General features: G+C 54.2%; 3 protein-coding genes across 3 annotated transcripts; 1 reads left to right on the top strand and 2 right to left on the bottom strand.

The window, feature by feature from the left end:
* Positions 1–482: 482 nt before the first annotated feature.
* On the bottom strand, positions 483–4,584 carry NUU61_007279 (GAS2 domain protein; the record flags this gene model as incomplete). Its single annotated transcript, XM_056657804.1, has 2 exons — positions 483–1,928; positions 1,996–4,584. 2 exons carry the CDS (start codon positions 4,582–4,584, stop codon positions 483–485), a joined length of 4,035 nt encoding a protein of 1,344 aa, XP_056510604.1.
* An 843-nt stretch (positions 4,585–5,427) lies between these two features.
* Positions 5,428–8,522, top strand: NUU61_007278 (uncharacterized protein; the record flags this gene model as incomplete). Its single annotated transcript, XM_056657803.1, has 7 exons — positions 5,428–5,604; positions 5,666–6,076; positions 6,130–6,943; positions 7,200–7,318; positions 7,377–8,238; positions 8,344–8,420; positions 8,496–8,522. The coding sequence occupies 7 exons, from the start codon at positions 5,428–5,430 to the stop codon at positions 8,520–8,522; spliced, it is 2,487 nt and encodes an 828-aa protein (XP_056510603.1).
* A 576-nt stretch (positions 8,523–9,098) lies between these two features.
* Positions 9,099–14,595, bottom strand: sec16 (COPII coat assembly protein SEC16; the record flags this gene model as incomplete). The annotated part of the gene is made up of 3 exons (XM_056657802.1): positions 9,099–9,679; positions 9,740–12,803; positions 12,856–14,595. The coding sequence occupies 3 exons, from the start codon at positions 14,593–14,595 to the stop codon at positions 9,099–9,101; spliced, it is 5,385 nt and encodes a 1,794-aa protein (XP_056510602.1).
* Between the last annotated feature and the right edge of the window lie 92 nt (positions 14,596–14,687).

Genomic DNA, 14,687 nt, shown 5'->3' with positions numbered 1-14,687 from the left:
TGTAGCTAGGAGCAAGTTCACGGAAACCATCTCAATGCTAGAAAAGATAAATGTCAGGAAGAATTGCAATTAAAGCCTCAACGGGTATCGACCAACTATATACAGCAAAAGATAAATCGCAAAATTCGCAGAAATCGCAGACCAAACCCAAAAGATCAATGTAACTCGCAAATCCAAAAGAAACATTCGCCGCGCTGATGCAAATGATAAAAAATTATAACAACGAATAAAGGGGGAAATGAAAGTGGAAATAAACAAAAGGCTGGTGGATTACCTAGAGCCAGTGGTCTCCAGGGAATCGCATCCATAAAAGAATAGCCAAAGCAGGATTATCGGTATGAGTGGGGGGTTTCAGGTATGGGTGCGTGCTTCGAGTAGAGAGTTTGGGGAAGGATGTAAGTGGAGAGCCATACCAAAGACGGCAAAGCGAAAGCGAAGTATGAGTCGTAGGGGAGTGCAGGTGCAGTAGCAAGCCAACCAGGTCACGACCTGCGGCTGCCGAGCCCCCTCAATACGACTCGCCGGCTGGTCCCAGTCAAACCAATATCACCGACGCTGCGGACCTTGGGCAAGGAAGGGACAGCGAGGCCGGTATCAGCAGAGTCAGCCGCCTCAGCGTCATCGCTTTCCTGGCTCAACGGGAAGGGCGGTGGATTCAAGGAACTAGATCGGCGAGTCTGCTGGAGAACGTCTTTGACCCAGGCTTCGCCTTCTGGGCTCATGGACACATGCCGCGAACGAGGTTTGGGCCCGGCGAGACCCAGTGGGGTGGAGCGCGATTCCTGATTTGACGGGCCAGCAACAGGATTGGCGGGGGAGTGAGTATCGCTGAAGGAATAACTGGACGAGGCAGAGAGCCGCCGGCGGGTTGGGGCAATCACCGCAGGTGGTGATGTGAAAGAGTTTATATTGCCCGTAGTCACTGATCGTGGAACCACGGCGTCAGAAGCGTTAGATCCTCGCCGCATTTTTCGAACAGTAAGCGAGGAAGATGGTCGGGCACTCAGCACAGACGGTGGTCGAGATGGAGTGGCTCGGCCAGACAGGGCGTAGGATGGGGCAGCTTGTGGGATATTGGTGCCCGGGGAAGAGTAAGACGGAGAGGCACGGGACGCTAGGCCTTGAACCTCAACCCGGGGAGTCTCTGACACTTTGCGACGGCCGTGGTGGATGACATATTCCCGGAGATATTCGCCCAAATCCGCCCATCCTCCACCGACACGGACCATGACTCGCCGTCCCTCTTCTCCAACCGTGCGAACAAATAGCTTTGAGGGGGTCGACTGCCCACCATGATGAAGATGATAGAGCTTAATGCAGCTGTCCTCCATCTTGTGTGCATGGGAACGTCTTCGAGCAGCGGGCATCAACATGAAAGACGGGGCAGGAGTGGCGCTGCGGGATGGCAGGCCCTGCGGTGATTCGGAGCGATATCTGTCGCGTAATCTGCGGTCCAAGGAGGACGATGACGATGATGTTTCCGCCTCGTTGTTAGGATCGACGAGATGAATACGGCCGGGAAGCGTGTTAAGGATGGAACTGATCTTCTCGTCAAGTTGATCCCTCGGCTTTCGGGAGCGCTTGTTCGGCGAAGACGAGCGAGATTCAAAATCCGTCAGCTCCGATTCATCCTCCTCGACATATGGCAGCTCCTGTCGCTTGACTCCGAGGCTCTCAAGACTCGGGTGGGCAGTCAGACGCTGTCGCAGGCGGAAAGACTTTGGCTGGTCCTGAAGTTCGATAGGCCGATGGGCTGCATTCTTGGCGAATGATTTCCGGTTCTGTTCTTGAATCATGGACGCCTGCCTGCTCGCCCTCAAATCAAACGAAGATTTGCCTCGAGAGAGTGCAGGGCGGCGGCGAGAAGGGCGGGGCATCTGCGGTGTCGGTGTCAAGGAGACATCCTTGGAAAATAAGCTGTCCTGATTCTACAAGTCCATCAGTCAGCATATTAATCAAATGATAGAGTGAAGATGTAAGATAAATGGCACATACTTGAACACCAGAAGGCAAGTCCGCAGATCCAGCGGAGGGCTTGGTTGGCTTGGGACCACGCACGGCTGGTACCGACTCGCCGTCTAGATTTAAATCTAGTCTTTCGTTGATAAACCGCTCAAGAGGCAGGCTCACGGAACGGGTCTGTTGGAGAGATTTGGGGGATGAACCCTTTGAGTGTTCCAGGCGAAGAAGCCGGTCTTCTCGCAGGGTGTGGTCGTGCGAAGGATCGGAACGAGTATGTCTCTCTTTATGAGAAGGTACCATCAGGGGGTTTTCATTCGACGAAGCAGTGTTTGGCTCTGGTGCATCGGCGCTGGAGCTAAGAGAAGAACCGTCCGACAGAAGAGAATCCATGGAGCCGGTGGACGGTCGATGACCACGTGGTTTCTTGGAGAGCTTAATTGGACTCTGTAGCGGCTTTCGGGGACCTGAATTGTCGGCCGCTTTTGGTTCGTTCGAGGAATGGGACTTGGGGCTTGAAGATTTAGAACCGGGGTCAGACGATTCAACAGCAGCAATTGAACGAGACGGAAGATGCACAGACTGCTTGGTGTCCAAGTCATGGGTGTTTGGTATGCGGTTGGGAGTATCTGCCAGTATGGGATTCGGTCCAGGTTCAGTTGGTGCGCCCGGTTGGCCCTGAGGCTGAGATCCAACGTCAGTGGCAGGGTTGTTAGATTGGCGATCCGTCGTGGGTTGAGTCTCTGGTAGAGAATGGTCTGGTTGAAGTAGATCCCCAACCGCCTGTGCTTCATCTTCTTTCCCGGAATCAACCGTAGGCAAGGTTGTCTGCTTTTCGGCAACCGGCAGCATATCGATCTTTCCTCGTGGCGATTCATCAGTGGCAGCAGTGAGCTCAGGCACGTTGTTTGTGCCAGCTTCATTACGCACTCGGGGAAACTGAACAAATGGGTCTTCGACCAGGTCCGTATGTTCAGACAACGCAGCAGGTTTCACCTGAGAGACTCGGGGAGACGTTGGCGTGATCTGTTGGTTGAAACCCGGCGGAGGAATGTTTTCTTTATTCTCCATATCCGGAGTGGCTGGCCGAGACGCAGACGCTGATGAAGACTGTTCGACAGTCTGGACAGGTTGCTCGGGTGGGAAATTCGCCTGCGTTGGAGTTTCTAGCTCCCCTGCCACGACGACAGTGGACAGCTCCTCGGTTTTCTTTTCCACGTCCGCTGTCGAATGAAACATTTCTTGAGAAGGACTTTCAGGATTGACCGAAATCTCGGGCACAGGAACCGGTGGCGATGGCGCATGGTCCTTCGGCGATGGCAGCATAAAATCTTGCGTTGGGCGTTCAGAAGACTCTTGGTTGCTCTCCTGGGTAGGAGTTTCAGAGCCATTTCGAGGCCCCTCCTTGATTGTGTCCATCTGACGGGCGGTTTCTTGTCTTGTAGATTGGGCTTCAGCTGCGTCTTGTCTCGTCTCCTGTTCCATATCCTCCGGCTTCTCTTCAGGCGTAGGATTGGGGTCTTCAGGCGTTTCGGGCACTGGGGGTTCATCGTTCACGCGTAAGCACTCATTGTGAACGGTATATCTCTCGGCTTCCACTACCCATGCGGCAAAGTCGGACTCGATGCCTTCGAGTTCATCAATCCAACGCTCGGGCAGGGAGTCCGGGCGACCTTCCAACGCATCGAGAATCCGATCCACCCGCCTGCCCACAGAGACAACTGCTGACTCAAGTTTGACATGTTCGGCGCGTAGATATGCGCTGGAGTAGGGTGTCTGATCAATTCCAGAAGGATTCGATGCCCGTAACGCGTGGAGTGAGGTATCTAGGGCGGATCGGGTCAGTCCCAGCTCTCGCAAGAGGCCAGGGATTTGACGCAGGACGAGAAGGCGAACATCCCAGGTGGTCAAAAGTCTGTTCAGTCGGGTCAGGAAGGGGAGGGCTCGGAGGATGGTAGCGGTGATGACAGCCGTGAAGTCACTGAGCTGCACATAACTGAGCGGCGGAGGCACGGACACGCTGCTTGTCGAAGAGGAGGGCCGAGACCTGGAAGGAATGTGGGCATTGAGAACATGCTCCTTCAATTCCTCCACATCTAGATTGTCCATTCCATCGCGTATTTCCTCGACCCTCTTCTCATACCCCTCGACCACGACTGCTGGCAAACATCCATAATGATCGACCTCTCTGGTGCCAGGGGGTAATAGTATGCTGGATGTCGAGGGCTTTTCACCAGCACCGGAATCTGTCGGCGGTATAAACCCTTTCCCAATCTTGGCCTCGTTCTGGTTCGGCCATCGCCATGACTGGACCTCTCTATACCAAATGTTCAAGTTTTGGGCAGCGATAGCGGCTCGGATCCCGAGAGCGCGTTCGGCCGGCGAGACCTGGGAGATACTCTGGGAAAGGACATCATGAGCCAGCTTCTCATTTGACGGAATCGCTTCGGTCGATGTGAGGGCGTTCAGGGTGGACTCGGGGGACAGGTTGCTGAGGAGAGGGTCGACTTTCTGGTATATCGAGGTGGGAAGTCGTTCTGGGGAGGTCGAACACGAGTTATTTCGGGAGTGCGCGGGGGAGAGGCGAATCGATGGGCGCAGGGGACTGGTTCGACTGGCTGCCATACCGAGTTGGCAAGGGTCTCAGCAGCCTAAATCAGCTTCACAGAGAGACACGAGCCTCGACGGGCTGGCATAGGAGTGACGGGGGTCGGAACGAGGCAGCAGGTGGAAGACGAAGAGAAGACTGTCGAGCCCGCATGCTGAGGCACGTTTTCCACGATCTTAATGCACGAGCCTGAAACTTTGTGTTCCTTTTTTTTTTCTCTTCTCGAACACCACACGAGGCCTACAAACGCGAGAAAAAAAAAACGCGGGAAAGGGCCGGATCAGCGGCAGATGGAGGTAAGGACAAATTGATACAGGTCCACTTCAAATACAGAGCAGATGAGTGCAGGGGGTGAAAAGGCAGCAAAGACTAGCTTTCTGCTTGAATTGTCATGCCAAAAGTTCGGGGATTTGTTGATCGTGTTCTTGGTGGAGCCAAAAAGGGGCGCGGATGGAGTGGAGCTACGCGCTGATCCGCGGCGTCTGCTTTGCGGGTGTCTTTTGCGGGATTGCTGGATTGGAGTTTATTTTATTCTATTGGGCTTTTTATTACGGATGACTCTGTTCTTTTATGGTGGTTGTGGTCAAGGGTGGGAGTTTGATGTCGAGGTTTGTATACTGGCCGGTACTACATACTGAGACATCGAGATGCACATAGCTGCGAATGCATCAGCAACAGATGCAACCGGTCCTTGAATTGCTTGACTTGCTTGAATCGCAAGCAGCACCCTTGGAACACTATGAACAGTCATGATGTGGTCATCGTGGCGTCGTCGGAACTGATCCATGCTGAATTTCTCTACCTGATATCACTGAAAATGTCACCAAGAAGCAGCAGGTACGCTGAAAACCAACAAACGCATGATGGAAAAATTTCGATACCGTCCAAAAATCTTGGAGGGCGTTCCAGATTATCTCACTCGGGATTTGAAGCAGTATGAGGACTGGTTCACAGTCGACGGACATGTCTTGAAGCGAGTCACCGATCACTTTGTCCAGGAGCTGGACAGGGGTCTCACCGTCGAGGGCAGCACCATTGTCAGTATCTCTTGGCTGGATGGATAAATGTGCTAAACGGAGTACTAACTGGTCTGTACAGCCCATGAATGTTACCTGGGTCATGGGCTACCCAAACGGCCATGAGCAAGGAAGGATCCTGACCATCGACATGGGGGGTACAAACCTCCGCGTGTGTGATATATGCCTTTCCTTGGGCAAAGGCGAATTCGAACAGGTCCAGAGGAAGTATAAGCTCTCCGAGGCCATCAAAACCGGTACGGCCGAGCAGCTTTGGGATTTTGTTGCCGAGCGTCTGCAAGCGTTCATTCAAGAACATCACAGTGGCGCGCAAACATCGGATCCGCTGCCGTTGGCCTTCACATTCTCGTTTCCAGTAGACCAAAAGTCCATCCGGAGCGGTATATTACAACGCTGGACGAAGAACTTCAACGTATCGGGGGTGGAGGGCCAAGATGTTGTGCCCCAGCTGGAGGCCGCGCTTGAGAGAAAGGTGAGCATCTCAAAACGCCAGCCGGGAGATTGTCTGTTGAATGCGTCCTCCAGAAAGTCCCAGTGAAGGTGGTCGCCTTAATCAACGACACAACGGGCACGCTGATCGCCTCGCACTATCGTGACCTGCAAGTGAAAATCGGTAGCATCTTCAGCACGGGCTGCAATGCCGCATACATGGAAGACTGCCGCAATATTCCCAAGCTCCATGGCTCGGGTCTGCCTAGTGATGCGACCGTGATTATCAACACCGAATACGGCGCATTTGACTCGGACCGCAAAGTGCTGCCATTGACACCCTTCGACCACCAGATCGATCAGGAGTCCGTTCGGCCTCACACACAGATTTATGAAAAGATGGTGGCAGGCCTGTACATCGGGGAAATGCTTCGGCTCGTGCTCCTTACATTGCATGAGCAAGGGAAGCTCTTCAAGGGCCAGGACGTAACGCGCCTGAAACAGGAGAACTCGCTCGAGGCCTCGTTCTTGTCGATTGCCGAGCTGGATCTTTCAGAATCTCTGGTCGACATGAGAAGTCAGTTCCAGGACAATCTGAGCCTCGACCCGACCCTGCACGAGCTGAAGGTCTGCCGATATCTGATCGGTCTGATTGCGACGCGTGCGGCGCGTCTCCATGCCTGCGGGATTGCGGCTATCTGCAAGAAGAAAAATCTGCGCCGGTGCCACGTCGGTGTGGATGGATCGCTTTTTAACAAATACAGTGGCTTCAAGGGCCGCGCAGCGCAGGGTCTACGCGAGATCTTCGACTGGCCGCAGGGTGAACTTGATTTGATCGCTCTTAACGCCGCCGAGGATGGCTCGGGCGTGGGAGCAGCTCTGGCGGCGACTTTGGCGATGCAGGAAAGTGGTCCTGATGGGACCTGTTAAGAGCAGAAATAGCAATAAACCGTCCCTGAGGCACAGACTCGACTGTGTTGAGTGTGAAGATCAAGATGTGGCGGGGATAAAACGATAAGAACTTGCTTCTCTCCACATTCTCTCTATTCCCTCTTGCATCCATCAACCTGTCGTAAACATGCGGTTTCGAGCGCAATTAAGGAACACTCGGACATTCTCCAGTAAGTAAAATTCTTTGTAGGAATAATACAAGCTAATCTTTCTAGAATTGACCGCGTCACTCTCGTCTCTGGGCAAGGTATGCTGGATGCGCCTGGAGCACGATGTGGTCCGCTTCACCATCATCCCGGATCAAGGCACCCAAGTGTGGGCCAATATCCCTGTCGTATGTGCTAGATATAGTTTTTGACATTACTCTATTTCTTGACTGATCAACCATTTAGGGGACCATTTTTGCCGATGACTCCTACTCAATTGAGTCCAACTCCGGCGCCATCAACGTCGAAATCAACATCAGTGTCTTGAACCGCGCGCTGCGGTCTGCGTTCGGTGCCACTACGGCACAACTCCGTCTTACCAAAAAGGACAAGACACCACTGCTCGCACTAACTGTGCTCTCCACAGAGTGGACAGAGGGGAACATGGCCCTAGCCACGACCGACGACCCCGAGCACGACGCAGCAGAGCGAGACCTCAACCAAGCCCGGAAATCCGGACACGACGTAGTCGGAGACCGGGCCCCACGCGAGCGCGAGACTTGGATCACGCAAGAGATCCCCATCAAAATCCTGCACGAGTCCGTCGTAGAAGATCTCCACGAGCCGCACTGCCCGGACCCAGACGTCCACATCATCCTGCCGGGCCTGGCACAGCTGAAAAGCATTTCGGATCGATTCACGAAACTTGCCTCCTCGGACACGAAGAGTCGGCAACCCGGTGTTCTTGCTTCAGATGCGCCCGGGATGAATGCTACCTCGTTCCACGGAGCGGGATCGAATAATGCTGCTGCCACGGCGCTGTCTGCCAACTCGGCTCCGAAACTGGAGCTGTCTGCCAACATGCATGGCTCGTTGCGACTGGCAATTGCCACGGACGAACTGCGGATCGTCAGTGTCTGGTCCGGACTCGTGAATCCGGAAATAGACCCTGCTCAGATGACACAGGAACAATACTCGGACCTGCCGAGTGCGCGAATGCGCGAGGCAAATAACGATGACGAAGCTGGCTGGGCCAAGGTGCGTATCGATGGCAGGGACTGGAGTCGCGTGCTGAGCGTGGGGAGACTCAGTCCCAAAGTGGTAGCCTGTAAGTATCTGACCCCTTCCAGAACGGCCATGTCCAAGAAACATGTTGTGCTTTTTGTCTGAGTAACCGGGGTAGCTGACAAAATCTAATCTGTCTATTGATCAGGCTTTATTAATGAAATGGCTCTCGTTCTTTACGTTTATTTACCAGGCAGCTGGAACGGCGAGGAGTCTTGTCTTACTGTGAGTCCATGCTATGGCCGAGTGCCGTTTCAAGATCGATCTCAATGAAAAGCTAACATGGCTGCCTCTATCTAGTATTACATTAATTCCTTCGCAACATGAGTTGTTTTCAGTGGACGGTTGTTACTATCATGGATCTGAAGAGAATTCTATAGGGTTTATCACCAGATGCCGAGAAAACAGCCCAAAGGCCTGGACTATTAGAAATCATTATTAAGACAAGCGCACGGGGAGAAACCTGCGAGAAGAAACCTCCAGAGCCCAGGGAATAACACTCAGAAACAAGAAGCCAAAGAGGGATGATATACATGATGCAAGGGTCATCTCCTCGCGTAGCACGCGAATGGAGTTCACCTCAAAAGACAGCAAAAAGCAAGCTATGTGCAAGTGCAAGGCATTGGGACAATAACCTCAAAAGTGCGAGAACGCCGGGAAATTGTCGTGGCTGTCCTGAGACAAGACACATGCAAGATGCTGGGGGAAGATGACAACTCTTTTGTCAAGCAAAAAGGGGAATTTGTCGCGATCAAAAGTCATGGCAATAGCAAAATACAAGGCATCAGGGGGAAAAAAACATGATCGGACAAAAGAAATTGAACAAGAAGAAAAGAAATAAACTCGAATCAGTCACTGACGGGTCAAGACAAGATCACCAGGGCCCAGAGGGAAACCCAGTGCTCACTGCGCCATGACATCGACATAGCGACCCTTCTTTTTGCCTCGGACTGAATTGCCCTTGCGTGCTTGGGGAGCACCCAGCAAATCATCAATCGAGCTGGCATGGGTCAAAGAGGATGACGGCCGCGATGGGGGTGGTCCTGCCGAGCTACCAGGCGGTGTTGGAGCAGCTCCGCCAGTGGAGACCGATCGAGGCAAGCTTCCAATGGGCGGTGGAGCACCAAGTCCAGAAAACGCAGGGCTGGAAGAGATGGACTGCGCGGCACTGGATGAAGATGGAGGCCGACTGCCCGAGCCCACGGGCATTGGAGGAGCCCCAACTGAAGGCAGGCTGCCGTAGCTCGCAGCGCGGCTGGGAGGAGCAGAAACTCGCGGAGGAGGGGGCGTGGCGCGAACAGGGGCGCTGCTGCCTGGGTCCTTCTTGTTGACCCATTTCTTTAACCCCTGATCATAGTAGAATGAGCTCTCTTCACCAAGCTTGGCTTTGATGGGGCCGCCAGAGTTATCGGCCTCCTTCTTGCCACCTCCGAACCATCCGCCAAACCACCCCTTCTTCGCAGGTTGCTGGGCGGCTCTCTTGGCTGTAATATAAATCGAATTAGCAACAGATAGAGACAAAAGCTGGGAACTATTTTCCTTACCATCTTCTTCAGCAGCCTTCTTGAAAGCATCGTCTGCTTTGCGATCATTCTCTGATTTCTGAATAGCTGCAGCACGGGCAGCAAGGTCATCATCATCGTCGTCGTCCATGAATGCCTTTTTCTTCGGCTGCTCGTCCACGAAAGGTTCTTCAGAATTCCGAGGGTCGGGGGTTATACCCGCGCCGACACCAGGCGGCTCGTATGGGTTGCTTGCACTTGGCGCCGAATACGCAGAATGGTTCGCTTGGGGCATTCCAGGAGGTCCCTGATAGTACGGCGACTGGCCGGCTGAAGCAGGATCCTGACCTGGCGGTTGGTAAAAAAGACCATTGACCGGGGCTGCCTTGTCTGGTGATTGGGTAGTCAAATCCTCTTCCACGGGAGCCAGAGGTACATAAGATGATTGAGGTGGTGTTGATTGATACCCAGGAATACCTGGCGAACCAGACAATGACCCTCCCTGGTAGATGTGGGAATCCACCAGAGGCGAGGGCTCCTGAGAACTTCTGCGCTGCCCCAATGGAAAACCGAACGAGGCGGACCTCTGAGAATCCATCGAAGACCGACCGCGAAACTGCTCGGGCGATGCACTTGGTGCGTACTGATTCGAAGGGAGGTACCGTGACGGGCCACCCGTTGGAATTGGCTGCGCACCAGCCCCAAAGTAAGAACCATTGATGTCAGACATAGATGGTGAGCGGCTGACAGTTGGCGTCCCAGCAACGTTGGCAAAAGGCCCAAAGTCTGCTGCTTCTGCGGCCTTGCCAGAGCCTGTCGAGGCTGCGTCACTATCATCGCCAGCGACGAAACTGTTGAACCTGGCCCACATGGAGCCCGAGACCTTCTCCATGCTAGGTTTCGATATCCACGAGCTCCCATCGTCACTGGTCGTTTGGCGAAGGCGCGCAGAAAGCTCATCCACTTCCATGAACAAATGCTGATGGTAGTACAGCGACGGTCGAGTAGTCGCTTTGAGGGCGACTGCTACCGCATCGCAGTAGCTTTGTGCTTCTGAATTGCGGCCCTGGTCAGCAAGGTACCTTGCATTGAGGAGCTTGAAAGCCAGAAGGTGCGGTATGCTGGCATTTGGTGAGTTGCCAAGAACAGCGGTAGCAAATTCAAAAGCCTCCGTCAAGAGAATAGCATCTTGGTCCAGCAACGTGGAAGGGAAAAGCCGATGATCGGCGCCGAGAAGAACAATGTTGGCCTGCGGGTCATCGGCACCACCAAATATGACGGCTCGGGAGAAGATGAAGCAAATATGAGCAGCCTCCGTTCGGCCATAAGAAGCTAGCAGACGGCCCAGGGCCAACAGTGCTTGATGGTCCTCGGAGCTGCGGTTATTCAAAGCCAGGCCCAGAGTATCTCTCCAACTATCCAATCCTTCAAGCGCATTTCTAGTAGCACCCTGACCATCGGCTTTGCTGACCAATTGCAGGCCTGCTCGGGCAGATGGGGGTACGAGTTCGTCAACGCTTTCCTCGATGTTTCCAGCGAAGATTTGGTAGAGAGACGCGAGAGACGCAGCGTTCCCAGTTGTAGATCTGACTTCGCGCCGGACAAATTCCTGAGTGACCTGTTTCCATATCGACTTATCCATGGTGGATGCAATAATCATCGCGTGTCCCCAGAGACGGCGATCTACTGCGCCCCAAACTGCCTTTTCTCGGTCACCGAGAAGCAGATTATGCCGGAGTTCTTCTGACCACCGCGAATCCACAGCGTCGGGTTGAGACGTCAAATCCAAAGGCTTGAAACCACCAGACATTCCCAGAGAATTTCCAACCGGGCCATCGGCCTCGGAGATAGGAAGATTGGGAAAGATAGCCTGGCGGAGAGATTTTTGGATATTGGGTGAGCCTTCCAAAACACCGTCGTTTTCAACCAGGATCTTTGTCACCTTCCAGAGCAAAATTCTTTCCTCATGGCGCTTCTGTGCATCAAGCTGGAGTTGGTCGTAATCGGGAAGCCCTTCGTTTTCAAAAGCGGCGATCTTGCTTGAGAGCCAGGCAAGCAGATCCTTCTTCTTGGACTTGGTTTTGAGAGGTCCAGGATGCTGAACGATGGTGTCGACAGGCGGTAGCCATGCACTCAGCTGAGATGTTTTGATCTCTCCGGGGCTAGGCCTTATCAGGGGCGCCACTTGACCTGCGGAGTATCGAGGAATGTGTTTAGGGAAGCAAGTGAACATTGTCCCGCCGAATCCGAATTTGAAGATTGGAGCGCCCTTCCACCGCTCAAGCGGATCACCCTCTTGCCCATCATTTGGTGCAATGAATTCAAGATGCTGGGAAGCAGCACGGTTCCGCAAGGGAGTTTGCGCAGGAGCGTACGGATTCACAGTTTTGGTCGGGGATCCTGAGCCATGCACCGAGGCTGGACGCTGCAGAGGATCAATATTCGGAACCGATAATCGGGGACTCGTCATCTCCTGGCCAGGAGATTGGGTCTGGGATCTGCGTAACGGTGCCATTTGGGGATCACTGGGTGGTGGAGAAGTTTGCACTGCCGATGCTGGGGCAGCAGGGGCATAAGGGGTGGGCGGAACAACACGCTTCGCGAATTCGTTGATATACTCGGGAGGCGCATATCTATTTTTAGGGGGAATTTGATGTTGATCAATGGGTGCGGCTGCATTTTCTTGGCTGGGAACATTGGCTTGTCCACTGGGTTGTTGCTGAGCATAAGATGATCCTTGCTCGGTCGCCAACTCTGGTGCGCGCGGCGGTGAAAAGGAAACCGCAGGCTCCAACGATGGCGGTTGCTTCGGTTCCTCGGGTTGATACGAGACTTTCTCGTGGTAGGCGAGAGGGCTGGAAGTGCGGGGCTGGAACGGCAAGGAAGCATTTTGGCCCGGGACACTCAAAGGTTGAGAAACATAACGATTGCGCGATGCTGCTCCAGGTGGTGCGGGCGAATATCTTGACAACGCAGGCGGCTTTGTGGATGGTTGCAGGCCAGGTGGTTTTGGAGAATATCTTGAGGCAGCACTGGGGCCCGCTGGGGCACTCGAGGCTAGGCTAGAGGCATAGGGATCCAAGGTTTCGGGGGGTTGTAGCAGAGACTGGACTGGGGCACCACTTGTTTGAGGGGGCGGCGGAGCAGCTGGAGTATACTGGCTCTTCGGAGGCGAAAGAGGCGATGGCCCAGTCGTCGCCGCATTCAAACCGGGGGGTATACCGGCCTGAGCTGGAAGGCCGAGACTTTGGTGGAGGTAGAGGAAGTTCCTCGTAAAAGTTCTTGGGAGCTGGCGGAGGAGCTGCTGCAGCTGCGGGAGGAGCAGCCATAGGCGCAGGAGGCGCAACTGCCGGGGTCGACATGGCAGGGACAGGTGGAGGGGGCATCATGCTACTGTCTCGAGGTGGTGGAGGCATGTTTGCCGCTGCTACAGGAGCGGCCGGTTTGTAGGTAGCAACAGGCCTCCGGGGTCGGGAAAGATCCTCCGGGAGATCATAAGGAGATTTGTATCCCTCCTTCGACCGATCAGCAAAGCTCTCAGCTCTTTTGGTCACCGGGTTTAATGGCTGTTGCGGGAAATACGAAGAAATCGCCGGGTTTGTTGGTGGAGCTCCAGACATAGGTACCCCTTGGACCAAATCTGCCGTAGATGGCTGATGGGGAGCGTAAACACCGGGGACGGGTCGAGGCCGAGCATAACTCTGTGGCGTTTCAAATGGACTGTCTAATGCCGGAGGTCCCGCATTGGTCACTGGTAGAGCTGGGCTTTGGGGGACAGGTTGCTCGGGGACCGGCTGGGCGGCATCATCCTCCAACAGCAAATCGTCGTCATCCAGCGCAGCCTCCCAGCGCGCAGCAAGATCATCCTCGGGGGAATCATCCAGCTCTGCCTGCCAACGGGCGGCGAGCTCTTCCTCTGACGGGTCGTTCTTTGGGTTGGACTCAGATGCCGCAGCCTTGAGGACGTCATCAAACTGGGCGGCCGCCGAGATGTCACTGGCTGGCGAGTCTAGGTCGAACCCAACCGATTCTATCACCTGAGTTGTGCTCTTACGAGTGATACCGGATGGCCCAGGATCCGCCTTGGGCTCTAGCTTAGCAACCGAACTGAAGAAACCGTCCGCCTCGTCTTCATCGTCGGCGAAGACAGTATCGATGACTTTCTCATCTTGCGCTTCCGGCTCCGGTGACCCTGGAGCAGACTCATCCAACAATGGTAGCCCTTCCTCAAACCGAGAATCTGCCTCTGGTGGCGCAAATATAGGCTTCGTCTGGGTCTTGAGTTGATTGAAGAAATCATCGGCATCCGAATCCACGTCCCCGCCCGTTTCATTGTCCCAAAATCCCGGTCCATCCGTGTTTGCCTCCATTTTCGTTGGTACGAGGTCGGCGTGATTATTTTGGGCTGGGGTTTCAACGAAGGTTGGCTCATTGCGACCTTGATTTTCGGCCTCGACCGGGGGAGCTTGCGATGTCGGAAGCGGCTGGATTGGCGCCGGTTGAGCTTCTGGGTGAGGCGGTACCGCGTTGATCTCGTCAGATTCAACGGGTTGCAAGGCGTCGATATTTTGCGAGTCCGCTTCATCCATCTGATTATTGTTTGGAACAGTATCCTGGTGGGTAGCCGAGTCCTCGGCGGGCGGCGGGCCGTTCTCTCGCAAGTTCAAATTCGCGTCGTGCGCTTGGTCTGCGGAAGTATCGTGCGACATATTCACGGCCAAGTCATCACTTTGTGGTGCTGTCGGAACAAAAGCATGCTTTTCCGGAGAGTCATCCGCCGCCATCAAATCCGACAAACCACCCTCGGGTGAGGTAATCGCAACTGCTTCTTTATTGTCTTCGGGTTTCAACGCTGGATTCCATGAATCTGCACCGGCGGCTGTCGCTTCCGATGCCATATTGTCGGTGTCACCCTCAGAGATCAAGTGCACAGGGAAGAAGAACACCCGGGAGGGATCAACCTGACACGTCTTCCCAAGTGACGCTCAGG

Source organism: Penicillium alfredii (assembly GCF_028826965.1).
Source record: "Penicillium alfredii strain IBT 34128 chromosome Unknown utg000009l_segment0_segment0, whole genome shotgun sequence".
NCBI classification, from domain to species: Eukaryota; Fungi; Ascomycota; class Eurotiomycetes; order Eurotiales; family Aspergillaceae; genus Penicillium; species Penicillium alfredii.
The sequence above is the reverse complement of the archived record's forward strand: the minus strand, read 5'-3'. Positions and strand labels throughout refer to the sequence as shown.